We start from the raw sequence: 25,672 nt of genomic DNA, 5'->3' as shown, positions 1-25,672 counted from the left end.
TAAAGACTTGTTCACTCCTCCCAATAATATGCGATTGGCATCCAATCCAATCATTGGATGGGTTGGGTAAGTGGGTTGGCCGAGTATTACGGTTTTGCAACATTGATAAAGAAAGGGCTAACCTGCAATGCTTAGATTGTGTCCAAAGCAGAGGAAATAAATATAACTGGCAAAGTGTCATGATCAGACATTTAGGCAAGTCAGTGTTGCATGTTTGCTGTCAACAGAAGAAGGCACTAAAAAACTATTTAACTACTTACTTACTTGTACTACTTTTTTACTCTATATACTGTAATATATAACATATTATTCTGATGTAGTTTAGATGATATCATGCTTTCTGTTTGACAATATTTCCATCACTGTTATTAATGTTATACAGTAAATTCAAGCCTAATATGAGGTGTTTACGGTCATTGTGTTAAATTAATCTGTTTGAAATACATAATAGATCATACAAATCTATATTAAAATGTGATGTGGTTTACTTATTATATGCATACCTGTTCACATGAGTAAGTATCTCATCCAGTGGAGGGCGTTGCACGTTAGGAAGCTCTGACCGCTGCATGACTTGATGATAATCTGATGATGATGATGATGATGATGAAGATTAACCTGTCCAAGTCATGAATCATTATTAAAAAACTGTGTATTTATTTATTAAACCACAATGTGGAAGGGGTTAGAATATTATAATGGTTATATATCCATTCCCATTCTCACATATGTCTTATAACTTTCAGATATTTTTGGGTTGATAGTATTTGTTACACACATTTTTCTGCAAAATGTAACATGTTTTCACGACTTGATATTTGATATAATAATCAAAAATACCTAAAAAATAACTTATTAAGACATAGAGGAAATGGAAAAAATGGCAACAAATTGCCTCACTATGTAAAATGGTTATTACTATTATGGCGACTGACATCTTATTTTATTTTATTGTATTGTATATTCGCAAAATATATTTTGCTACTGCTTCAAGAAATTTCCCCCTGGGGATGAATAAAGTAAAATATAATCTAAGCTAGTATGAATACACTTGGGTTTACTGAAATCACAAGAGTCTCTGCTTTAGTCATAAACAATGTGTTCAATTAAAGGACTATTTAAGGACCAGTATAAATACACATTTCAGAATCATCGAAAAATAACGTATTTAATCGTCATGCAAGCATGCAAAAAGTGGCCATGTTTTCTTTCAAAATCGTCCTTGTGCGAAGGTTATCTCATGCAAGCTGCACCATATTGGAAAATGTCCAAATCTTGGTGGTGGCCTGGGTGTGCCCATGCGCGACTTCCTGTATAAAATACCCAAAGTTTGGGCTGATCGGCATTCAACCGAACAAGCATCAAGGAAGATGAGTCTCAACGCCAAGGACAAGGAAGCAGTCAGAGCCTTCTGGGCTAAAGTGTCTGGCAAGGCGGGGGAAATCGGCACCGATGCTCTGTCTAGGTGAATATAACCCCACAATGCACAAGCTGCTCCTAAAATACTTGTCTGTTTAAAAAATATATATTCAGCCTATTGCTCTCTCTCATGTGTTCCTCAGGATGCTGGTGGTCTACCCACAGACCAAGACCTACTTCTCCCACTGGAAGGACTTGAGCCCTGGATCTGAGCCAGTGAAGAAGCACGGAAAGAGCGTGATGGGTGGAGTTGCAGAGGCCGTGGCCAAAATTGACGACCTGAATGCGGGTCTCCTGAACCTCAGTGAGCTGCATGCCTTCACTCTGCGAGTGGACCCTGCCAACTTCAAGGTAGATGCCATTGATGATGACGCACACCTCAGTGTAGACATAGAGTGTCACCGCATCTTGTGGATTTTGGAGCTTTTTAATTTTATACTCATTATGTTTAATGCTTGGTCATGTTTTAAATGATTCTATTTTCACAGATTCTCTCTCACTGCATCCTCGTGGTCCTGGCCATCATGTTCCCCCAGGACTTCACCCCTGAGGTCCACGTGGCCATGGACAAGTTCCTGGCTGCTCTGTCTCGTGCCCTCTCTGAGAAATACAGATAAACTGTGAACAGGACCCGCTGACGGACAGCAGCATGGTCTTAAATACTCTGTCAGTCAGGATATGAATAAAAGATCAAATGCAAAGAAACTGTTTGTGTGGAGGAATTCATTTATTTTGAGTGGGTGGTCTGCAGATTAAAAGAGGTTCAATTCAGGTCAACAGCACGCAAAGTGTCAGTACAGTGGAATTTATATTGTAATAATAATAAATACATCTTTATATTTTATAGTTGGCCCACAGTTTCATTTTTTTTGGTTTTACTAGAATATTTTTAATTAATCCTCTTCTCCCGCATTATATTTCAAAGATAACTCTTTAAATAATCCTATAATAATACATATATGACACCATATTATTAATATTATTATTATTACTACTATTATTATTATGTTTAAGTTGCATTATAATAATACTAAACATTTATTGTGTTTATTATAATATATCCTTATGTAAACTTGAAATGCTGGAGAAAAAAACAAACAGCAGTGGGGTTTTCACACATCTAAAGAGGCATTATAGCTGTTTATGAAACACGAACAAATACATATTTGACGGGATTTATATAAAGGTATTTAAAGTGTAATATGTGTTTAGCTCTTGCACATTTATGCAAATATATCTTTATATTTTATAGTTGGCCCACAGTTTCCTTTTTTTTGTTTTACTAGAATATTTTCAATTAATCCTCTTCTCCCCCATTATATTTCAAAGAAAACTCTTTTAATAATCTAATAATAATACATGTACGACACCATATTATTATTATTTTTATTATGTTTAAGTTGCATTATAATAATACAAAACATTTATTGTGATTATTATAATATATCCTAATGTAAAACTTTGAATGTGGTCATCCTACATTTTCTACATTTAAGTATACCTTTTCCACCCCTGAGCATAATGTAACTTGTGAAAAAGGCTTTCATAATATAATGTTCACATCGTCTTAATTTGACCATTAAAGCAGGAAGAAAAAGAGAGATAGAGAGAGTATGTGTGTGTAATATGAGTAATATGCCACATATTACTCATATTACACACACATACTAAATATATGCTCTTATTTGTGCAAATACATCTTTATATTATATAGTTGCCCCACTGCTTCCGTTTTCTGATTTTACTCGAATTATTTCAATTAATCCTCTTCTCCCCCATTATATTTCAAAGATAACTCTTTTAATGATTTAATAATCTAATAATAATAATACATATGCAACACCATATTAGTATAATTATTTTGCATAATAATAACACAAAACATACATTGTGATTATTATAATATCCTGATGTAAAACTTTGAAAGTGGTCATCCTACATGATGACTATGTTACTTTTAAGTATAGCTTTTGCATATAACGATATTGTGAAAAAGGCTTTCATAATATAATTTTCACATCGAAAAAGCATGAAGACAAAAGACATACAACTTGTTAAAATGCTGATTGTTTTATTTATGTATGCCGTGGAAACATCTAAAAAAAACATAGAGCTTTTCATGGTCAGCATATGAGGGTCTTCTGTTGCAGCTCTCTAATGGTACTGTCTTCCCAGGGCGGACACCACCGCGGCCAGGAACTTCTGGAAAGCTGCCTGGACTTCACCAGTGAAGGCTTTGCCCATCCGAGAAGCAACCACGATGGTCAGGCAGTCGGAAATGAGCTGCAACACAACATCAGAAACATCAGCAACAAGTATTTGTTGAACATGAGTAGTTAGCTCATTAGCTCCTCAACTTTACCTTGAAATTGTCGGGGTCCACGTGCAGTGTCTCAGAGTGCAGCACGCTCAGGTCGGCGTAGGTTTCCTTCAAGTTGTCCATGTTCTTCACACCTCGCTCCAGATCGTGCAGGATAATCTTTCCATGTTTTGCAACATTTGGATTTCCCATGATTGCAGCGGCATTGTAGAGGTTTCCAAATTTACTGAAATACCTCTGAGTCCAAGGGTAGACGATCAGACACCTGAGGAAACATGTTAAAACATGCATAACTCGCAATTCAAAATTAATTTGTTAATGCATTTCTTTTTATACATTCAGTGAAGGAAAACATACAAAATCAGAAACAATGTCTCACCTGGAAAGAGCTGCAGGGCCCACGGAGTCATAGTCCAGCTTGGCGAAGATGTCCTTGATGGTGGCGCGCTCGCATTCTGTCCATTCAACCATGTTGTCGGCTGTAGAGTTGTTCCACTAGTCTGGTGTGGATCAGTACCAGATGCAACTTAATAAAGACTTGTTCACTCCTCCCAATAATATGTGATTGGCATCCAATCCAATCATTGGATGGGTTGGGTAAGTGGGTTGGCCGAGTATTACGGTTTTGCAACATTGATAAAGAAAGGGCTAACCTGCAATGCTTAGATTGTGTCCAAAGCAGAGGAAATAAATATAACTGGCAAAGTGTCATGATCAGACATTTAGGCAAGTCAGTGTTGCATGTTTGCTGTCAACAGAAGAAGGCACTAAAAAACTATTTAACTACTTACTTACTTGTACTACTCTTTTACTCTATATACTGTAATATATAACATATTATTCTGATGTAGTTTAGATGATATCATGCTTTCTGTTTGACAATAATAAAATAGATCATACAATTATATATTAAAATGTGATGTGGGTTACTTATTATATGCATACCTGTTCACATGAGTAAGTATCTCATCGAGTGGAGGGCGTTGCATGTTAGGAAGCTCTGACCGCTGCATGACTTGATGATAATCTGATGATGATGATGATGATGATGATGATGATGATGATGATAAGGACATTGTCGCCAGTTCGGACAGCTCCCTCCCCACTGACACTACCAGCGCCGCGGTTTGCTGTCCAACCGGCAATTGTATGACACTATCCTCTACTAAATTAAACTGTTAAAACATTTCCTTTATTCTGTATTCATTCATTAATATTTGTTAATATCTCCACAACGTCATTTGAAAGTAACGATTTAATGAGAAGCTTAAATTCTGAACGAATCCTAATCGAGATTTAACACAGATGTCCTTAGAAATGAAAATAATGAAATATGTTAGAAAGATTTATGAAAGAAAACAAATAAATAAACGTTAGCTTAATATATTGAGTTGATACAATTATTAATACTACTGCTAAGAAGAAGAAGAAGAAGAAGAAGAAGAAGAAGAAGAAGAAGAAGAAGTGACAGTTCACAATGTGTCCAAAGAGGTTCCTTGAAGCTGATTTTAAATTGACTAAATAAAACTCAAATTAAAGACACCTCTCTGTGATCATAAGTTTTTTTGTTGTTGTTATAATTCATCTTTTTCACCTTAACACATTTACACAAACAATGTATACCTATTAATGCAAAACACAACACACACAGGCAACAAAACAATATTATAATGAGACACACTGATCCCTGGATAATCTGGTTGTTTGTACAATCACAGTCCATATTTTATTAAAAAATAATCCAGGATGTGGAAAATAATAAAATTAATGTAACTATAAATAATCTTGGAAAGACAGCATTGCATGATTTGATTTTAAAGCCCCAAACGTACCCGAGAGGCAGAAGAATTTAAGGTGTTTCAACATTATAGAAGACATGCCTTAGATATGTCGGTCAGAGTAAATTAAATATGATAGTCCAATGACAGATTTTATTACGCCATCTAGACTAGAGGATATGATGCAACATTGGAAATATTGATCAGAAACCTTAATCATGAAGGGTATTTTTTATGCCAAAACTGCCAAATACACAGGCAGCAAACCTTGAATACAACAATAACAACCTTGGAACTATTGTCAGATATAGTCAAGTCCTAAAATCATATTACAGCATGCTTTGACCCTGGATATATTGCTTTAGGCCTATTGGTAGCCTACATGGTGCTTTGTGTGACTGTATGTCATCATGTAGGCAACACTTGCTTTAAAAAAAACAAAAATGTTAGTATTGTTGTGTATGACAGACCATCATTCAACACAACGTCATTAAAACCACAAGATGAATGGAGGAAACCACTGGCCATTGTTGAATGAGGGGGATCCTCGAGTCGTCTCTGTTTCAGCCGAACACATTTGAAAGTGACACAAAACAACTGCCGCAGTGAGATGTGGATGCGCGGTAGGACTTCAGTCAGGCCTCCGAGTTATTTCTAGTTAGACAGTAACTTCTTCACGGTCGGTGTTCATGACTGACACACATTAATACTCCGGCTACATGCTAACGGTCACCGTTTGGTCGAAGGGCAGCTGCCGACCGACTTTATTGCGTCGCAGCTAACGGGCAGTTAGCTATAATGTTAACATGATGTTCAACCCGTTAGCCGTGCTACCGGATGACCGAAGATCCATGTACAGTCAGTCACAAAACAGCGTGTACAAAGCTGGCGACAAAACCAGCCCTATTAGCGTCATACTGGTTAGCTCTGGCAGCCGAGGAAACAAACTACTCTTTCGATACCCTTTCCAAAGAGTGGCTGAATGTCCGTCATCTCTTACAGGTAGGAGTAGTCACGCCTGTTGGCTAAGTAAGGACTAGCCAGTGAATCACAGTTCAAACCCCGTAACGCTAAATTGAATGACTGTTTATTCAGGGAATAAAACTCTGTGCCTTCAAGATCTCACTTTCACATACTTGCTCATTTGCAGAGACCGGGCAACAGTTTCAAACACTCCCCACATTGCCCCAATATAACACAAGAGCCCAGCAATATCTGTCACCTCTATAATGCTTGCAATATTCAGATTGTGACTGAAGGGCTAACATTTTAGGTAAAAAGCAAACATTATGTTTCTTTCAGGATGGGTTGACGAGGCCTACTTGGTTCCACTGTTCCCCTTTCTGAAAAAAAACAGGTTTCCTGTTTTTGCATTATGTGGTTGTGGTTGTTTGAGCTTACCGTTCACTGTGATTTGGCACTGTTGCTTCATATTGTGTGTCCTTTTTCGTGTCCTTGTTATTTTGTCCACATGCTTAAAAATAATGATCAATTAGCTAAACATAAACTACCAACATATTAAATATATCTTACTTATAAGTTTTCTTGGCAACATAGAGAAACTTGGACGCCTGTTACGTTAAAAAATAAATTTAAAAAAGGTTAAAGATTGCGTGCCAAACACTGGAAAACTGCTTTGCCAAAGAGCAACCACTTTGGCTTCATACGTTTACATAACACCTAACAAAAGTTATCTTCCACATTTGAGGTTGTTATTGTCAAAACATTGGCGTAAATAATCATGTGAACTAACTAATGCTATTGTTTCTGTCCACAAGCAAAACAACGAAGTCCATATGCTATGAACCCAACCGGAGATGCTCTAGAAGATCAGGATGGCGATTCAAGGTATTTTTTGGGTCTTTATTTAATATATCATAAATTCAAAATCTGGAGATTTACTGTAGGTGGACAAAGCCCCTTCTAAGATCCCTATGAGATGCTCATATGGTTTTTCTTGCCTTTTGCATTGGATCTTAATTATTTTTTTTCAAGAGGAATTGAGCAACTGGACCATGTTTCATTTAACTCATGTTGTGGAGCATTATTGAACAATGTTAATCATTTAAATAATTGCTGTACGGTATAGCTGTAAAGCTATAACCTCACCATGTGTCAAAATGTCACTTGAAATGTTATAGCGTCAGCTGCTGTTTGAATATGCTTGCTTATCTGAACTGGTAATAAATAAACAAGCTTATAAAAATCTACTTCAGATGACTAAACAAGTTCATAGAATGTATTGATAAACCACATCAGATTGTATTAAGATAAACATTAATGTTGAGAGAAGAAGCTCAATCATAGAAACTGGTAAGATTACAAACAGGAGTTGGTCCTGTATACAAAAATAGGATAGTGGCAGTGCTGCATAATGTCATGGTTTTACAAAAGCTATGAAATTAAAGAAATTAGGATGCCTTGTATATCCACTGAGTAAAAGAAGAAAGATGGAAACTGATGTACACGGGTGCAGTAGATATGAAAATAAGTTGAGTAATGTTCAGTTCCACTATCACTACACCATATGTGAAGTCTTTAAAGTACATTAAACCAAGATGTATTTTGTTGTTTTGAAGGTATAAACGGTGCTGGTGGTGAGCCACATGAAAATGAGTATAACTACTAAAAAAATAAAAACATTTCACATGGAAGAAAATCTATTTCAAAGCCACAAATAGACAGAAAACATATTTCCTGCAATGTGTTGAACACTAGTTGTGTAAGTTTCAGATAAAAATAAATACAAATGCAGATGAAGAGAGTTTTTTCTCTGTGCTATTCATGAGGAACAGCAAGGCTGGGTAATATATAAATATTGTAATATGAGACTCATGTTGTCTAGATAAAATCGTAAAAAGGGCTTAAGTGTGGTTGTTATCTGGTTTAAAGGCCACATTACATTAAAGTATTACAACACAGAGTGTTTTATTATTTTTTGCTTCCACTTTATGGACGGTCATGCTGGTCTGTCGTTGGTTGGCTGAAATGACTTTGGTCACAGGGCTGTAAGAAGCAGATAATTTAAAATATGTTTTATCAATTCCGCTCACTTGGCGTAATGAGACAAAACTGGCACGTGAAACTTTTTTTTCTTTTTTTGCTGACATTCTTTTTTTCTTTTTTTTTGCTTCTGTCTCTGCTACACAAGGCTTCACAAGAGTTTTACAGCTTTATACTCAGAAATGACCTTAAATGACCTTTTCGAGAGGATAAACTGCAATATAGAACTGAGAAGGGGCACAACAGATAATATCTAAATAATAATTTAAAATAAATTCCAGCTGAAACTTTGAGCCAGGGTTAAGTATAGTATATATTAAGACATGTGTTATATGGCAAGTCATTTTTGTCCTGGTTAAGAACCGGGCAGCAGTGACAGTTTGAGGCCATGGACTTCATAACAAATTGTATAAAGTGGTTTGCAGTGTTTAAGTGGCTGGCTTTGACTGCACAAACTAGTTTTACGGTATCTTTTTTAAGTAATGATACTACCATTTTGAGTTTAAGATCACATATCTATATTAGCTTTTTCAACATTAATAACATGAGCAGACAGGGTAAACAGGTAATTAGTTTGGATCAACCTGCAGACCAGCATTTTCACGTCACAGTATGTTTGTTGGGGTTGTGTTGATGTCCATTTTATGCATTCAGCCCAACTGTGTGTTGCATTTTCCCTTTTGTTTGCTTTTTTTCTTCTTTTTTATGGCCCAATTCCCATTTCAGAGAACAATCTCCACTAACTGACGAACAGTTGGTAGCAGGGTAAGACCAAATCATTCTAAACCACCTTTCCTTCACTTAGATTACCCCTGTCTTTTTTTTAATCCCCTTCTTTCCTTATTTTGTGTCCTTTATGGATCCCCAACCCTAATCTCAGTGAAATCCTTTATCAGTAGCAGATCCAGTGAATCCGTGCTTTGGTCAATTCAGGACTGCAGTTTTTCTTTCGTCTGTACTGTATGCCTTTTTGAGAAAATAAATAAAATCAAACCGTTTAAAACAATAATTAATAATTAATTCACATTGATTATATTACCTAAAACATGTGGACTCAGCATTACAAAACAAAATATAAATCAAATGCAAACTACAATAAAGCAAATACAACACATTATTCTTAAATTGTGCTGTACGGTAAGTTTATAGGTTGTTTAATTTGTTTCTGAAAGTTAACGCCTTGATTTGTATCCCTTTGATTGCAGCATGAGTTACTTAAGTCAAACCAGCATGTGTCTTTCACATTCTTCATTCATACAGCGACTTCACTGTTTCTGCAAGGAGTCCTCTTCCTCTTTTCTCCTCTCCAGTAGCCACACACGTTTTATAAAATGTATGCTGTCATTGTTGAATTACATTACAGGCAGATGCATCTTGGATAGACAGCAATGTGAACAATGTAGACAAACAGCTAATTTAAACTTTCTTACTTGTCCCAGCTGTTGCGGTGCTGTAACCCCTTCCCCTCGTCACACCCTGCTCATTGTTCTTATTGAGGATGTCTTCCCTTCTTTAAGGTTCTCTGACATCATCCTCGCCACCATTCTGGCCACCAAATCTGACATGTGTGGGAAAAAGTTTGAACTGAAGATAGACAATGTTCGATTTGTGGGTCATCCTACTCTCCTCCAGCACCCTCCCATCATTCAGGTAAGGAACACAAGGGGGTCCCACAAAAGACATGTAAAGTCGTGAATTTAAAGTGTAAAACAAGATGTGCAATTTTCCTCCGGAGAGTTACTGTCAAAGAAATCACGTCACATGGACGATAGGTTGATTGTGAATGCACAGTTTAGGAGCGAAACAAAACAAAACACGTGACATGCTGTCTGTAGAATCACTACTTTTAAAGGTTTTACTTAGTATTGTAATTGTTGTTATAAACTCTATTCAACACCTGTGATGACATCAATTTTAAAGGAATATCTTTATTGTAATATTGACTTTGATGAGCCTGTCTGTGAGACCATTTCTTATTTACCCATGACCCTCTAAATGTATGGAAGCTTTACACTTAGACCTCAGCAATGCCCCCTTCTGACGGTTTGTTTGTCTTATAGTTCACTGCCCACATTATCAATATATCGCAGAGCCCGAGATATAGGCAAAGAAACATGTAAAAAGCATTCAATCCAATAACATATTATATTATAAGGTTCTTCTGTGTAAATAACATAACTTACAAAATACCAGAGAGCCCAATTAATACGTCTCTGTCTCAACAAAAACAAAACATTTCAGGTTAAAAACATGTTATTTATTATTTATGTTGAACATTGTGCTGGTAAAGTTTCTACTGTGTGTCAAATTAGTTATTGATGTATCATATATAAATCAACATGCTGTACATTTTTTAAGTTTTTGTGAACACATATTTGATGCTTTTTATGAAACAAAGTTTTTCTATCTGGGCAGGTTGCTAAAATGGACCCTTCCCCCAAGAGAGAAATGCCTACGATGATCTTGTTTAATGTGGTGCTTGCACTAAGGGTATGAAATGACTTTATCTAAAGCATATAGATTTTATACTAAGTTTAGCTTTTTGTTTGTTGTGCATAAACGTTAACATGACACATCATTTATGGCACAATTTAGTTAACTGGCTTGTGGGTGGGACACTTATATTCTGTTAATCTGTGTCTGCTGTGAACGGGGAGGTGTGTGTGTGAGTGATAATATTCTAGTGAACGCTCCCTATCTGTGAGAGCTTGGGAACTCAGAGGGAGTGGGGTCCAATGCACTGTACTTAATCATGCTGCCCAACAGGGTTCAGCTGGCTCCTACCCATGCTGAGTCACTGCACCCAGTCAGCTGAGGTGAGGCGAGAAGTGCTCAGTCATGCTTTGGAGACTATATCTGCCCGGCAACTGTTGAATTTATACACTGGACATTTCCCCCAAAAAATTACATTGGGTTGTTTAATTGCACAAAATTGGAACCATTCAAATTTGTATATCAATACATTTATATTATTCTACATGTTAATTTATACAGATTAGTTTAGCTTGTTGTTATTAATTCTACTCTGCAAGAAAATGAGCAATGTCAAGAGAAGCTGATTATTTGTCATAATTTCTCCATCTCCATTTACATACCAGAGAGAACCGAATATTATAAATACTTCTCAGTTTGTTGCAATACAACACCACCACTGAATCTCAGAAATACCACAGAGATGAGGCAATACCTTTTTAAAGATCTTAGCTGAAATGTCATTTAAATATGAAAGACTCATACACATAAGACGGTCAACAGGCCGCTCATGTTTGACATGCACGTTAACTCCAAATGATGTTGTAAATCACAGAGTTGTTTACATACTGCAAACATGTTCCTGTCGAAAAGGACAGTGTTTATAAAGTGTAAACCTCTCATCTTTGGCCTCTGCAGGCGAACGCTGACCCGTCCGTCATCAGCTGCATGCACAACTTGTCACGCCGCATCGCCATCGCCCTGCAACACGAGGAGCGGCGCTGCCAGTACCTGACCAGAGAGGCCAAGCTGATGCTGGCCGTCCAGGATGAGATCACCACCACGACTGAGAGTGAGATACACACTAATCACACCTTACAAGTGACAGAAATATTCTGCTATAGAATTTCATGGAGCTAATTGTATGAAAAGACATCTTTATTATAGCGCAATGTAACGTATCAGTATACTAATGTTGTGATGATGTATAATAGTTTAGATTTGACAGTGTTCTGTTTTTTTTTCCTGATTTAAGCGGATGGAAGCCCCCAGTCCCCATTTAGACAAATTCTTCCCAAATGTAAACTAGCCAGGGACCTGAAGGAGGCTTATGACAGGTGTGTGATTAAATATTATACATTGCTGTTTTTGTCTTGTTATTTCTCCCTCTTTCTTACCATGCAGGATGCACATTGTTTACACAGCTGACTTTATCGTTCATGTTTTTGCAGCCTTTGTACAACTGGCGTGGTGCGACTACATATTAACAACTGGCTCGAGGTGAGCTTCTGTTTACCACACAAGATCCACAGGATCGGTGGTACCTACATCCCCCCCGAGGCATTAGAGCGCAGCCTCAAGGCTATAAGGTTGGTGCCGACTTTTTTTTATGTACAGAATAAAACGTTTCTACAGTGTGCTATGTGGGTTGAAAATAACACTTTTGACTTCACCTTGTCAGCCGTTGTGGAATGTGAAACCAAAAATGGCATATCATAAAAAAAAAACATGATTGCTCCACCCAATGTCCCCCCTTCTCAAAGCGTCATCGAGGAAGTTGTGTTGCGGATTGAGCCTTTTCTTGTGTACTATTTAAGATATTTTGATAAATTGCCACCTTTTAATTTACTCCATAAAACATTTATAGCATGAAGTAATTGCTAATATAGTTTACTTTTTTTCTGTCCAATTATGGAACATCCCTTGGAAATGGAAGAAAATATGTGACTGTCTCCTTTTTACACTCATTTTAGTTATGTTAATGTATTTTCTACATAAAGCAGTGTAGTGATAAACTCATGACTCAAACACACTTACATCTAGTCAGCCGCATGTACAGGCCAAGCAGCAACACATTTTTATAATCCTTTTTAATCTGTGTACATTGGGACCTTCAACACTCCCTCATTCAAACCGTCTGAAGAAACCATGAAACATCTTTTATGGACCACCTATTGTTAATTCAGCATACATACAGCTCCCTTTTCTCTTTTCTCAAGCTGCAAAACTGAAATGAGTGCAACGTGAATTCAAGTCATGAAATTGTAGCTGCAATGTAGAAAGATACTTTTATTTTTAAATGAATTAGAGTGGTCAGTTTGTGCTCTCTCTGTTGTTCTGTGCATGTACAGACGGTGCTGTTGTTCAGATTGGCACTAAAGCTGATTCCTTCTGGCTTCTGTTAAGGAAGCAGGCTTGATCTCTAAGGAGGAGGTTTGTTGATTTAGAGGCTGCATGCTCTGTCATTTGATCCTTCAGACCCTATCATGCCCTGCTGCTCCTGGAAAGTGAGAAGGCACTGCTGAGCCAGCTTCCTCTGGACTGCTCGCCTGCAATGGTGCGCCTCATCAAAACCTGCTCGGCGGTGAAGAACCTGCAGCAGCTCGCACAGGATGCTGACCTGGCCTTACTTCAGGTGGACGACAGTTACAGAGCCTGCATCTCCACTGCACTTTACAACCACAGATGTTATTCTCTGATCTCAAAAGGCATTTATCTTCTAATTTAAAGCATGTTTTTGTAATTAAACATATTTATTTATAACGGCACACAATCATTAAGCTAATTCACAAATACAGAGGTTGCGATTGTATGGTGTGGTTTTGAAACATTTTCTATTTAAATACACAAAAGGTGATGAGTTTCATCAAAGTTCTTCATGCAGTACATGTACAACATAGATTATAATATCTGTATGTAGCACTTGGACAGAGCTATTTACCCAGAGAGGTGTCGATGGTGTCTCACTGCCATCTAGTGGACATTATATGTACTTTCAAAAAGAAAATGTTAAGGGCACCAGTTCAAGAAGCTCTTCCTTCTCCAGTTGGTTTTCAATGCAAATCATTTTGTTGTTTGGATAGTTTTATTTCACATCATTTGTATCATTAGAATTGTTTTTGCCCTCTCAGATCTTTCAAATTGCTGCTCACTTGGTTTATTGGGGCAAAGCGATCATCATCTACCCGCTGTGTGAGAACAACGTCTACATGCTTTCTCCTCATGCCAACATCTCCCTGTGAGTATTCCCAATGGGATGGACCATAATATTGCTATGAAATGTCCTCATATGCATAGGTTTCAAAAACATATCTTTTATTGGTATTAAGTGTTAAATAACCTCAGATTTTGACATTGGTAGCACTTTTCTTAAAGAGCCTTCCATTTACAAGTTGTAGTTAACACAGCGTTTTAACATTTATTTTAAAAAGCTGTGTAAATGGAAATGCTGTCGTCGAATAATGTCTTCCATCTCTCCCTGGATAGATACTCACCATTGGCAGAACATTTTTCCCAGCAGTTTCCTGGTCACGATCTGCCCTCCATGCTCGCCAAGTTCTCACTTCCTGTCTCACTCTCTGAGTTCAGAAACCCCCTGGAAGCTCCTGCACAGGAGGTAGGACTATTGGACAAGTACATATACACAGCAAATAACCTCACTCCTCCACTACACATGTAAGCCAGCAAGTAATTAGTATCAAATCACAAAAATGTGAAGCAACAACTATTCATTGTTGTTTTTCCCAGAAAAAAAAAGTCTTCCTCTAAAAATGGACCAGAGGAATTTACTTGGAAATACATTTAATTATGAAAAGATTGTTTCTAGTTGGAAGAATTATAACTGGCATTTTGAACAAAAACAGACTTTTTTGTACAAACAAAAGCTAAATGATATTTTCCTGGTAAATCCCGAGCACATACAGGTTATTCCTGCAAGTTTAAACACTGGATTGTAAAAGCAGAACCATCTGGTGTTCTCTTCCGACCCGTCCTGTTTTGGCATAGCTGCTTGAGCATCGGCGATGAATTATAAATGCCAAAGGGACATCAGCTTCCATTTTTCATGAGAACAAGATCAGGGTGCTCTTTCTTTTGGCTCTATTTTGAGCTTGTGTGGTACCTGTGGCAGATTTTAAACATGTGACCTGGTTAGGGTGATGATGTGTTATCGGTGTAATCATGTTACTCAGCCGTGATGCAGTTTGCTGCTCTGCTCCTGACCAGGCTCAGCTGATCCAGATGGTGGTGTGGATGCTCCAGCGCCGTTTACTGATCCAGCTGCACACTTACGTCTGCCTGCTGGTACCGCCCAGCGAGGATGAGCCCGGCTTGAGGGATGAAGACCCTCCGCTGGCTGCCCGATTAGGAGGACGCAGTCTCAGCACCCCAAGCGCTCTCAGCTTCGGCTCCCCGAGTATGTCCTCACTCGGCTCCTCTGCCCATCTTTTAGAGGTTATAACATGGCAATACATAAATCGGTGATCATCTGTCTGCTTCCTGTGTGTAGCCAGCAGTGATGACATGACGCTCACCAGTCCCAGTATGGACAACTCCAGTGCAGAGCTACTGCCTGGTGGGGACTCTCCGCTTAACAAGAGGATGACAGAGACGCTGCTTGCCAGCTTGTCAGAGCACGAGAGGCAGGTTATTCTTAACATCCCGGCTGCACAAAATCCAGAGGATCTGCGGATGTTTGCCAGGTAATTAAGCCAGAAGTCTAGAGCGTTTTCTTGGTAGTATGTTAAGTGTTTATCAGCTCACCATTGCGCTCCATTTTTAGACTGTCAGGTTAAAGGCCCCGCTACACTGTGCGATTTTGGGCTTTCCAACAAAGACCGATTGCCACCAACATTTTCTAAGACCCATCTCGCATAGTGTGACTCGCAGTGAACTCACACGGCGCCTTAACAGATGGGACACGTCTTAGTGAGGATCCAGTGATTCATGATGTCATGAATCCCTGTTAATGCTTTGTCTAAATAAGAAGATATGTGTGCATTGACTTGGAAATTAAATTCACGGAATATTAAGAAATTAAAAAAAATAATTGTCTGGAGAGTTAAGATTATGGCACGTGTTTAAAATAGTAAATGAAGCTTCACAATCCAGTATTTAGAGCTTTGTGATACATTCTGCACAGTAAGAAAAAAAATGTGAGCTGCGAAGGTTCTGTCTTCGTGGTCGATTTACACAGATAATGATTCAATGAATGTCTAGCCCTCAAACCCATTTTTCTGCGTGTTATGTTGACTGCTTCCAGGCTGCTGCACTATTTCCGGGGACATCACCACCTGGAAGAGATTATGTACAATGAGAACATGAGGCGCTCGCAGCTCAAGACGATGTTTGACAAGTTCCGCAGTGTCCTTGTGGTGACCAACCACGAGGATCCCATTATTTCAATCTTTCAGTCACCCATGGAGTAGTGGCACAGAGACGGTATCAGCTCTTACCAACTGGAAACAATGTCAGTTTGAGAGCAGTTAATAGCCTGCTGTGCTCACAGCAAAGTGCTATTGCTCAGTGTTATTTTAAAAATGAATTGACAATGATTGCGAAATTGATTGCAGATTTTTTTCTCTTACGAGTCAAATTTGTTTACAATATTAAATTATTTTGTACATAGCCGAAATACCTAAAGCGTTTACTCTGAATATTAAAACTATTTAGTATAACAGTGGTTTAACGTCATCTTGCAACAGATGGGCACACTTTGTAATGATCATTTCAGACGTCAGCTACCTCTCCTCAGGAATCCCAGAGGTGGGGAAAGAAAGAAAGACAGCAAGACAAGTGAAGGCTCTAAACATCAGAGGCTATTTTGCTTTGAGAGCAGAGCTTTTTCCAAACATCTGTGAAATCACTGAGTCGCGAGGAGAGAAATGCCCAAGTATGACTGCTTATTAAAAAACACAAGACGGAAGAGCTAAACAAAATACTCATTTTAATAGTCTGATGATTTGAGTCTTATTCTAGCTGACTTAATCTCTGTGTTTGCGGTTTACAAAATTAATAAGAACACACATTGAATAATTGATGCAGATTGGAATGTAGGCATTCAACCAGTCCAGAAGGTTATTCTACTTGACTTTCTTCTTGAGTTTTTATACTGCCTAAATGGGAGACGTCCACAGAGGGAACAGATGGCAGAGTAGTTCCAGGGATATTCCTGTTACGCCCTCTTGACTTCTGAGGGACCTACAGTACATTGTTCGTTACATTTACAGACTGTCTTTCTGCCTCTTTATTCACGACGCTAACACAGGGGTGCCCACGGAGATAGAACCGCCAGGGCTTCATGGCCCATTCCCCATGAGATTCAATTCCAACGCGTGGTGCCGATACGATGTCGTGGGGTTCTGCTGAATTTGTGTCGGGCTCCCTCTCCAGCCACACGTCTGGGTCTGAGGCGAGGTCTCGGCGATCAAAACAGCGGAGTATATTTAGAGCCTGGCACAGCTTGGACGGCCCGTTGGAAAGCTCTTTGTCCTTCAGTTGTCGGGCTCCCTCTCTGCGTCTGGCTGCCCTCAGCTGCCTCATGAGGGGCTGACCCTGCAGGGACTCCAGGGAGCGCAGCAGCACGGCAGCACCCTCCCCTGGGGAACGAGCACACAATATGCATCAGTCAGCAAGGCTCCACTCTGTCTCCTTCCTCTTGCCCTTTATCCACGGATGACAAAAACCACACTACTGTATTGATTTAGTGTCATATAAATAAATAAAAACACTTGGAATTGGGCATATTGAACCTAAAATGTATCCGTTTGCATGCTACAGTAGACATGGCGGCTATCACCTTTAGTGGGCAATGCTGTTACCTTCACTAGACACGTTCATACAGAGGTAGATGCCATAGATCGGATACACGTAGATTGTGCCAGGCTTCATGAACATGGCGGTGTTCCTTTCAGTGCGTTTGCCTCCTGCTGAGTGTGAAGCGTTGTCCTCCCCTCCAAGGTAGGCTTCAGTTTCCACTATTCTCCCTCGCAGCTCAGTCCCATCGGCACACCTGCGGACCAACACCTGCATGGACAATGAGCAAGACAGATCATGTTTTTTATTTTGTATTATTAAATCGATTAGTCAAATTAACAGAAGATTATTGGCTCACTATTTTTATAGAGATTTTTGACAAAATGGCATAAATCCCTGGTTCAAGCTTTTTAAATGTTATTTCTTGGTGTTTAAGCCTTTAGTGAAAGTGCATTGCATGTATTTGATCTTACAAACCCAGACATTTGAAGATGTGTGACCTTGGCCTTTTGGAGCTTGTCATGGGCATATTTCAAGAGGCCTATTTGCAAACACTATATAGACCAAACAAGTAATCGATTGAGGATGACGATAATCTTTAGTTGCAGTCTTACATTACCGGTGAACGGTTTGTAAGGTTGTAGCTGGTCAACTGAGATACAATGGAGGACTGAACAGCTCCTGAATGAATTAAAGTAACCAGCGGTGCCAAACTTTTCATTGAGATATATATATATATATATATATATATATATATATATATATATATATATATATTCAGAGCATGAAAAGGGCTTTCAGAAACCATCACTACAAATTAAATGTGACGTTAAGGTGAAATGGCAGCATTACCTTTCCGAGTAATGCTTTAGCCAAACTGAGACACGGCTGGTTGAAAAAATCCTCTCCGAGTCTGTGCTGCAGGTCATTCTTGATGAAATAATGGCTTCTCTCCGTCTCCGGACTTTGAGGATTGTCACACTTCTTATTCAGTTTGACAGGTGACACCTTTAATTCCGTGGGATTTAATGCTTCTTGAGGCGTCTTTCTTTTTCTCCCTGCCATCATAACGTCACCGCGAAACTTAAGAAAGCATCATACGACACCGTAACTGTCTGTTTTATAATGTCAGCAGCACTTTTATATATTCTTTAACCCATTTACTAAATAATGTATTTGTGTTACATTGTAGAATAAAGTCAAAGCCCTCGTGCTAACATACAGGAAGTAACGATTGTTTTGTATCTCTTAAAGGGGCCGCGCACTATTCCGGGCAATCACTCTTGAATATGTCGCGATTTAGTCTACATATTAAGTGTGTCAAACCAGGCTGTGAGGAGGAAGGCCCAAGTTGTGTCTTTTCCATATGATCCTCAAACGTCACTTTGCAGCCCAAGGTTTTCTTTGCGCTTCAGATGACAGCCAAATGTCCGGATAGGTAAACAACCCCCCCCCATGGCCTTTTTTCCTGCTGCTGTCTTATCTTCTCAGCCTCATTTGAAAATAGTCCGCTCTAATATAAGAGGTTATAAATAGAGCTGGTATGCTCATGCCTGCATGTGCCCAGGAAGTGGATGGCGCCAGATTGGCCCCAGGCACTGTGCGTCCATGTGGCTTTCTGGAAGACTAACAGTGTGTGACATGGTGCCATGCCATGGACTCCATCTTTATCAAGAACAAGTGTGCTGTGCTGTTGTGAAGCACTGCGCTGACCTGAAAGCTCACGAATGCATGCGTTGACTGATATGAGTGGATGGCTGGGCAAATAGATAGTTGGGGGAAATGCAGAGTGGGGATGGGTGAGTAGATTAGTGATGCTTCCACGTCTTTGCTCCCCAACAAACTGGATCTCAGTTTCTGCTTTACTCATTCACAATGCACTTCTTTATACTCTGGGCCTTTTCTTAGATCTGATGTTCATCAGCCTGTTTTTTCTGCCTGCTGCACTCAACATAGCAGTGTTCTTCTGCAGGTCCTCCTGAGCTTTCTACAGCTGCAGGATGAGGTCTGACGCATCCCTTGCCTTCGGTCTGGAAAACCTTTGTGCTTTAACTGGGAGTCTTCTCCTGTCCTCCTGCAGCTGGGTTGGTGACTGGAACTATTGTTCACTTCCTCTACAATAAGTGTATCTGAAAGAAGTATGTTGACTTGATTTGTCAAATACTATAATTGCAAAAGAGGCACAAACTATGGAAAGGGTTATGTGCATTAGTGCCAGTGAGCTTTTGTTAAAAATTGTTATTACTTTAACTATGCATTGGGGATTTTAAATAGGTTACAGCCCCTTCAAACCTCAGAGTGAAAACAGTGGATACAGAGTAGATTATAGATGTGACAATATGTATGATTGTATGTGTAGTCAACAAGGGTATCCCTATTTCTTCTCTTCTTTTATTTATTATCATTACGTTGAAAGAAGAAAACACAGATAGCAATATTACAACAAAATATCTACCCTCAGAGAGACCTCTCTTCTTGAGTTGGTCAGTTCTTTGGAGAGGTGCCAGAAAGTGCAGCATGCTGGTGATTGTGTGTGTGTGTGTGTGTGTGTGTATGTGTATGTGTACGTGTGTGTGTGTGTGTGTGTGCGCGCAGAAAGTGCAGCTTGTGTCTGTGGCATTGCAGGCGCACAACATTGGACTGAGGGTAAGTTTATACTGCAATAACATTAATCGGAGACATAATGACTTGCATTGATTTATTGGTCCAGGATATGATTTAGACAGAAATCTGCTGAGCATGTTCAGTAGGAGACTTCTGTCATCAGTTGTTGACTTTGTCGTGGCTGTGGACCAGTGAAGGCCATTGTTTGCTTTGACTGTGTTTCCACTGCCCGTCAGCAGTGATGCTGTGGTCTTTGCCGGGCAGCTTACATTGCTACTGTGGCCAATAATATCAGAAGCCACAGCTTGGCTGCAGCGTTGCATTCTGGATCACTTTCAAGTCCAACAGATAGTGACACTGAGCAGGGACGCCAGAGACTCATCTGTGTGTGCAGATGGACACGCAGAATGCAGGCAGACTGAAACCATGTACTAGGGTGTCTGAGTCATGGTGTAGTACACCATGACTCAGAGAATCCTGTGAAGAATACGGGGCGATCAGCTAGCTTTAATATCCTTTGTGGGGTACAAATATTAGACTTTGATTGCAGTTCTGAATATACTGATCAAGTTGATGTACATTTAAATGTACACAGTGAAATGTTTCATTTTCTTCTTTAATGAAAAAAAATATATCTTCATGTACGGTTTCAATAGAGTGGTAGACTGGCATTGCTATCTTTTCTTTAAATCTGGTCAAATGAAAATATTACATCAAACACATAACTTGACCAAAATAATGTCACTATTTTGTCCGGCCGTGTTTATGTTATCTTAGTCAAAATGCAATAATTGGCACATAAATGGCCAAATTGTATTTATTGTCTACTCTATCGTCTACAAAAAGACCAGCTTTTGGGAGGCTACTTCTCATACAAATACTGCATGTCAGCCACTGGAAAGGCATCCATAAAACCTCTCTAGTACCTTTTTAACTGCAATAATTTTTGTGACAGGTAACATTCACACAAAAGAGGCCTTTTCTCACCGAGCCGATGAGTGGCACAAGCCTGGTAGTCATCTGCATCCTCAGTGTTTGATGGGATTAATTATTAATTGATGACAATGAATGATTCATGAGTCTCTTTTCTTGTTTGCTGCAGAGGTGTGGTGTGTGCTGCGCAGGTGTCCGGGTTCTCACTGGGAGGAAAAAAGGATGATTATTCCATGTGAGAGACCCAGTTCAGATACCTGCCCATCAGAAACATGCTTATGGAGAAACATCTGGTATCGCATGACAACAGAACCACACAGCTTTGGGAATACCATGCATGAATGTGTCGACTGTATGTTTTTTAAACCTGACAAAGTAAAATGGATAAACCCAGAGTTGTTTTTTAAACCGCATTCAAAGCATAAAAGAGAGTCAATGAAAGTTTGAGGGCTGTTTTAGTAGATCATTAAAAGACAGAAACCTCAGCCTTCCAGCTGTTTGGTTTATGGATTGAGCCTGCACTAAAAATCTCCATGACCTTTCTCAGTCTACTCTGATAACAGCTTCCTTGTCTCAGCTCACACCTGTGGCTCTCAGAGGAGGGAACAACCGTTGAGTCAGGGAGGGAGGAAGGGCTGTCTGCAGGATCTTACTGGTCTTATCACCAAACAAGGGAGTATAAATCTACTCCACACAACCACAGCCTCCTTCTGCTGGGGTTGGTATTTAGCAGCACTACAGTGTTTTGCTCTTTGCCAGCAATCATTCAATTAAACCGTGCTCTATATTTTAAGACAGTGACTTCAGCTCAACACTGCCCATGCTTTTGTGAGCAGTACAGCTCCAAACAAAACCTTAAGTTACCAACATTTCACTGGATTAATATGTCTTTTCTGTTGAGTGACACAATAGACACACATGTCTTGTTTTGGTCAAAATCCTTTAAAAAAAAAGTCCCATGCTTGTAAACTGTATTGGTCTTCTTTTGAATCTTTCTTTAATGTAAACCAAGTCACCGAGCAGAAACCTCTCTGTAGTCTTAACTTAGAAACTCTGATGAAGGAAGAAAGAGGAAGCATCTGACAGTGTCCTTATGCTAAAATGTTATCCTTACACTCAACCCATTTATCTGTGTGTCTGATTGATAGGGCTTCAGGGGGCCTGGAGTGCTCCTACAGTTCCTGCGTCGCTTCCTTCGCCCCGGCTTCAACCCTCCCATATCCCAGGGGACAGGTCACCATTAATTACTACAACTTCATGGTGTATCAATCAGGCCACTGAAGGATCCTTACATAGCTGTGTACATATAAAAGAGTTGATGAAACCCTATAAACTCCTGCGATGGAAATACAGTCTTTTGCCTAGTTTAGAAGCATGTCTGGCGTATTTTGAGTGTGCCTTTCAGTCGTGCTTGCAGGGACGAGACCCTCGGGTGCAAGAAAGAAAGGAGACTTGAGCTAAGAGACAGCTCGCCTTTCATACTGGGAACCACAAACAAGACCAGTTGTGAGACCTGTCTGCTGTGTGCCTAGGGTGTATTGTTGGCTCAGCCTCACATTTAAACAGTCTTGATGAAAAAAGAAAGAGGAATAGGATGTTTCTTGATATTACTCGCATGCAAAGAGGGCTGCTCATGTTGAGGAAGAGCTGCGGAGGAGGTGTTACAACATTTTAAACCACACTTATTATATTTCCTAAAGCAAGGATACTGCTATTGGTTCGAAAGTATGTTCACTTCTGCTGAATACACGTATATCTAATAGTATAGTATCGCTTCAGAATTATATTAAAAAATTGTGTTAAACCAACAAATATATTTCATGTAAAGTTGCAGAACAAGGACGGGCTTATTCAAAGATTTCTTTTCCCAATCACTAAAAATACAGTGCTGGGTAGTAACAATGTACTCAAGTACAGTTTGTCAGGTAGTAAAGAGTATTTATACTTAATTTTACGTTTACTTCACTACAATTATTTTACTTTTATTGTATTTATTGTATTGTTTTCTTACAAAACATGGGATCAGATCATAAAATCATGCATTGCCAGTTTAAACAGTGTAAAAGTGTAAACATATTTTATAGTATAATATATTTTGCTGTCAATACTTTTACTTAAGTAAAATCTGGAAAACAAGACTTGGAATGTAATATTTGTAGTGTGTTATTGCTACTTTTACTTGAATAAAGAGTGTGAATACTTTATCCACCACTGGGTAAAATAAAACGGTATTGATCTGATATTTCCAGTAGATCTGCAGAGAATATTATTCAATATAAAAAGGCAGGCACTTCTATGACCCTGTGTTCTACTAACACAAACAAACGATCTGCCCTGTCAGCATAACATTGGGATTATATTATACTTCCTTTATTCAAAAAGCAGAAAGTCCAGTGGTGAGTTTCATCAAAGGAGGCTTTTCCAGCAACCTGAGCCTTTTGTGCCCTAAAACCTCATCTAAGGAAAACGGTGTACTTGGTGCCCCTTGTCGGCACCTCAGAAACCTTCTGCTTCCCAACATCAATCTCTCTCCTGGAGAATATCCCCAGGTGGATCTGAGCTTTCACTGAAACCATGATGGAATGTACTCTAATGGTCCTTTCATTAAATGGATCAGCAGGACACAGTAGGGCTCCATTTCCTCTCTTTTATGAAGCAAAACGATTTGAATGTGAAGATTGAATGCATGAAATGCATTTATTAATATATTAACCAACTAACCGAGGAACATTATCTTACTGGTGAGGTTTTTTATATTAAAGTATAGATTTGCAGTGACACAGATAATTGCTGTGAAAATGCCTGAGGAATGCCCGAGGGGTTTAGGTGAGAATTCATAATTGAGATTCGGCTGCAGAATCCCAAGAGGAGGAATCTCAGCAACACTGATGTTGCTGAGATTGCATGCCACACATGTGAATCTCATTTTTGTGTACATTTATGTACATTTTTCCATAAGACAATGTTTCTGTCCTGTTACGAAATAAACATATCCTGCCATTGACAATCACATTCTTTTCCATTGCTTTTGAGTTTTTATTTACGTTTGTGTTGCTGTGTACATAACTCTTGACAAACTAAACAAGACCAACCAGTATCAGCAAACCTGTGACAGAAAGTGTTCAAGCTTAGTATAATGGGCCTCAGTCAGCCATATTAAGATCAGCAGATCCAAACCCCAGACAGTGGTTTAATATGCTCATTAAATTGAAAAGAAATGTGTGATATGTATGTAATAGACAACCAGTTTCCCCATTGGCTCCGTATTAAGTAGGCCTGATTCACTGAAATGTGATGGGAGCACAGCGTTCAATGATATCATGGGATCCCTTTGTCATGTGGCAACACTGCATGATTTGTCTAAGAATGGACACACAATGGGGGAAAACCTGGTTTACATAATACATTTGTAACAGTCCTTTGACCTTAATACAATGTGTTAATCAACATGTACTTGTGCATATTTATTAATTTCAGACAATACGAACTAGGCTTGATGAGATGTGATTTTAAGAGGTTATAGATTACTTACATGATGTTCAACAGTTAATAGAAAATCTATTTCTTGAGGTATGACAGAAAACTCAAAGATTCAAGAAGTGAGCCCAGAATAAACATTGAGATGCAGGACGGGAGGAGGCGGGGAGAAGAAGATTGTCATTTCTCAAAGCTCTGCTGACCCCTTCAAGTGTGCGAACTGTGATGCATAGTGCATAACTTCAAACTATTCTTGAGAAGTTTATTTTTTCTATACAAAATGTGCTCACTCACTGAAAAGTCTTGAAGTTAGTCACAATTGTATTCTATTTTTGGTCTTTATGTACAGCACTTGCAGATAAATGAATATGGCTGTGCAGGTCTGCTATTTATTGAACATATATCTGAGTGCAAACAAAGGACCTACTGATGCGTTAGGTTTTTATTCACGATTCACACACTCAAGCAATATATGCAGCAAAATGCATGGTGTAAAATTCTTAAGGCGGGTGCTCAAAACTAGCGTTAAATACTTACTAATAAGTGGAGTAAGAGGAACACTTTTTGGGGGAAAAAATTAAGAATAGCCTAATCCAAATATAATGACACCAATTCTGCTTCTAAAATTACAAATCCCTTTTTGTTGGTTAATGTTTTATCCTCATGGCTTGTCACTGAGACTTGTATTTTGAAATGTGCATTATGTTATGTTGTTCTTACATGCTGATTGCTCATTCATACACGCCATAAAACACGTGTCAGGCCCATAATTGGTCTGTGTAGATAACATGTTGTAGCTCTTATAACACATCGTTTTACATACGTATGTGTACCGTCCACTCGTCTAAGTGGCCTAGCAGATCAGGCTGCGCATGACCTCTGGACCTCCAGCTGCATTTAAGTAGCTTAAAAT

General features: G+C 39.0%; 4 protein-coding genes across 9 annotated transcripts; 2 read left to right on the top strand and 2 right to left on the bottom strand.

Annotated features, from left to right (window-relative positions):
- The first annotated feature begins 1,223 nt into the window (after positions 1–1,223).
- Positions 1,224–2,124, top strand: LOC117735581 (hemoglobin subunit alpha-1-like). The gene is made up of 3 exons (XM_034540279.1): positions 1,224–1,465; positions 1,563–1,770; positions 1,908–2,124. Exons 1-3 carry the CDS (start codon positions 1,299–1,301, stop codon positions 2,034–2,036), a joined length of 504 nt encoding a protein of 167 aa, XP_034396170.1. The 5' UTR covers positions 1,224–1,298; the 3' UTR covers positions 2,037–2,124.
- A 1,349-nt stretch (positions 2,125–3,473) lies between these two features.
- On the bottom strand, positions 3,474–4,259 carry LOC117735579 (hemoglobin subunit beta-2-like). The gene is made up of 3 exons (XM_034540277.1): positions 4,119–4,259; positions 3,782–4,004; positions 3,474–3,702 (listed from the first exon to the last, which is right to left on the bottom strand). The coding sequence occupies exons 1-3, from the start codon at positions 4,208–4,210 to the stop codon at positions 3,574–3,576; spliced, it is 444 nt and encodes a 147-aa protein (XP_034396168.1). The 5' UTR covers positions 4,211–4,259; the 3' UTR covers positions 3,474–3,573.
- Positions 4,260–6,081: 1,822 nt separating this feature from the next.
- nprl3 (NPR3-like, GATOR1 complex subunit) lies at positions 6,082–24,255 on the top strand. 6 transcript variants are annotated; one of them, XM_034540270.1, is made up of 13 exons: positions 6,082–6,519; positions 7,296–7,365; positions 10,038–10,170; positions 10,936–11,010; positions 11,911–12,064; positions 12,248–12,329; positions 12,444–12,581; positions 13,471–13,627; positions 14,124–14,230; positions 14,479–14,608; positions 15,217–15,406; positions 15,500–15,692; positions 22,431–24,255. In XM_034540270.1, exons 1-13 carry the CDS (start codon positions 6,324–6,326, stop codon positions 22,561–22,563), a joined length of 1,758 nt encoding a protein of 585 aa, XP_034396161.1. In that variant the 5' UTR covers positions 6,082–6,323; the 3' UTR covers positions 22,564–24,255. The 6 variants fall into 6 exon arrangements, with proteins under 6 accessions (XP_034396161.1, XP_034396160.1, XP_034396162.1 ...); XM_034540269.1 differs by lacking the exon at positions 22,431–24,255 and adding an exon at positions 16,253–18,084 and having other exon boundaries at positions 6,083–6,519; XM_034540271.1 differs by lacking the exon at positions 22,431–24,255 and adding an exon at positions 16,253–18,084 and having other exon boundaries at positions 6,111–6,140.
- Positions 16,920–18,830, bottom strand: mpg (N-methylpurine DNA glycosylase). The gene is made up of 3 exons (XM_034540276.1): positions 18,598–18,830; positions 17,811–18,015; positions 16,920–17,588 (listed from the first exon to the last, which is right to left on the bottom strand). Exons 1-3 carry the CDS (start codon positions 18,811–18,813, stop codon positions 17,191–17,193), a joined length of 819 nt encoding a protein of 272 aa, XP_034396167.1. The 5' UTR covers positions 18,814–18,830; the 3' UTR covers positions 16,920–17,190.
- Positions 24,256–25,672: the final 1,417 nt, after the last annotated feature.

The sequence above is a fragment of the Cyclopterus lumpus genome, chromosome 8, assembly GCF_009769545.1.
Source record: "Cyclopterus lumpus isolate fCycLum1 chromosome 8, fCycLum1.pri, whole genome shotgun sequence".
In the NCBI taxonomy this organism is placed as follows: Eukaryota; Metazoa; Chordata; class Actinopteri; order Perciformes; family Cyclopteridae; genus Cyclopterus; species Cyclopterus lumpus.
This window is presented reverse-complemented; position numbering and strand designations above follow the sequence as displayed.

What these genes read in the sequence shown, in the direction of transcription:
- mpg (XM_034540276.1), bottom strand. Translation starts at nt 18,813, where the DNA reads ATGATGGCAGGGAGAAAAAGAAAGACGCCTCAAGAAGCATTAAATCCC. An exon ending in CTAAAGCATTACTCGGAAAG is followed by an intron (nt 18,016 to 18,597) that starts GTAATGCTGCCA and finishes TTGTCCATGCAG; the next exon opens with GTGTTGGTCCGCAGGTGTGC. An exon ending in TATGAACGTGTCTAGTGAAG is followed by an intron (nt 17,589 to 17,810) that starts GTAACAGCATTG and finishes CTCGTTCCCCAG; the next exon opens with GGGAGGGTGCTGCCGTGCTG.
- LOC117735579 (XM_034540277.1), bottom strand. Translation starts at nt 4,210, where the DNA reads ATGGTTGAATGGACAGAATGCGAGCGCGCCACCATCAAGGACATCTTC. An exon ending in GGCCCTGCAGCTCTTTCCAG is followed by an intron (nt 4,005 to 4,118) that starts GTGAGACATTGT and finishes ATGTTTCCTCAG; the next exon opens with GTGTCTGATCGTCTACCCTT. An exon ending in TGGACCCCGACAATTTCAAG is followed by an intron (nt 3,703 to 3,781) that starts GTAAAGTTGAGG and finishes GTTGTGTTGCAG; the next exon opens with CTCATTTCCGACTGCCTGAC.
- nprl3 (XM_034540269.1), top strand. Translation starts at nt 6,324, where the DNA reads ATGATGTTCAACCCGTTAGCCGTGCTACCGGATGACCGAAGATCCATG. An exon ending in GATCAGGATGGCGATTCAAG is followed by an intron (nt 7,366 to 10,037) that starts GTATTTTTTGGG and finishes CCCTTCTTTAAG; the next exon opens with GTTCTCTGACATCATCCTCG. An exon ending in CCTCATGCCAACATCTCCCT is followed by an intron (nt 14,231 to 14,478) that starts GTGAGTATTCCC and finishes CTCCCTGGATAG; the next exon opens with ATACTCACCATTGGCAGAAC.
- LOC117735581 (XM_034540279.1), top strand. Translation starts at nt 1,299, where the DNA reads ATGCGCGACTTCCTGTATAAAATACCCAAAGTTTGGGCTGATCGGCAT. An exon ending in GGCACCGATGCTCTGTCTAG is followed by an intron (nt 1,466 to 1,562) that starts GTGAATATAACC and finishes TGTGTTCCTCAG; the next exon opens with GATGCTGGTGGTCTACCCAC. An exon ending in TGGACCCTGCCAACTTCAAG is followed by an intron (nt 1,771 to 1,907) that starts GTAGATGCCATT and finishes CTATTTTCACAG; the next exon opens with ATTCTCTCTCACTGCATCCT.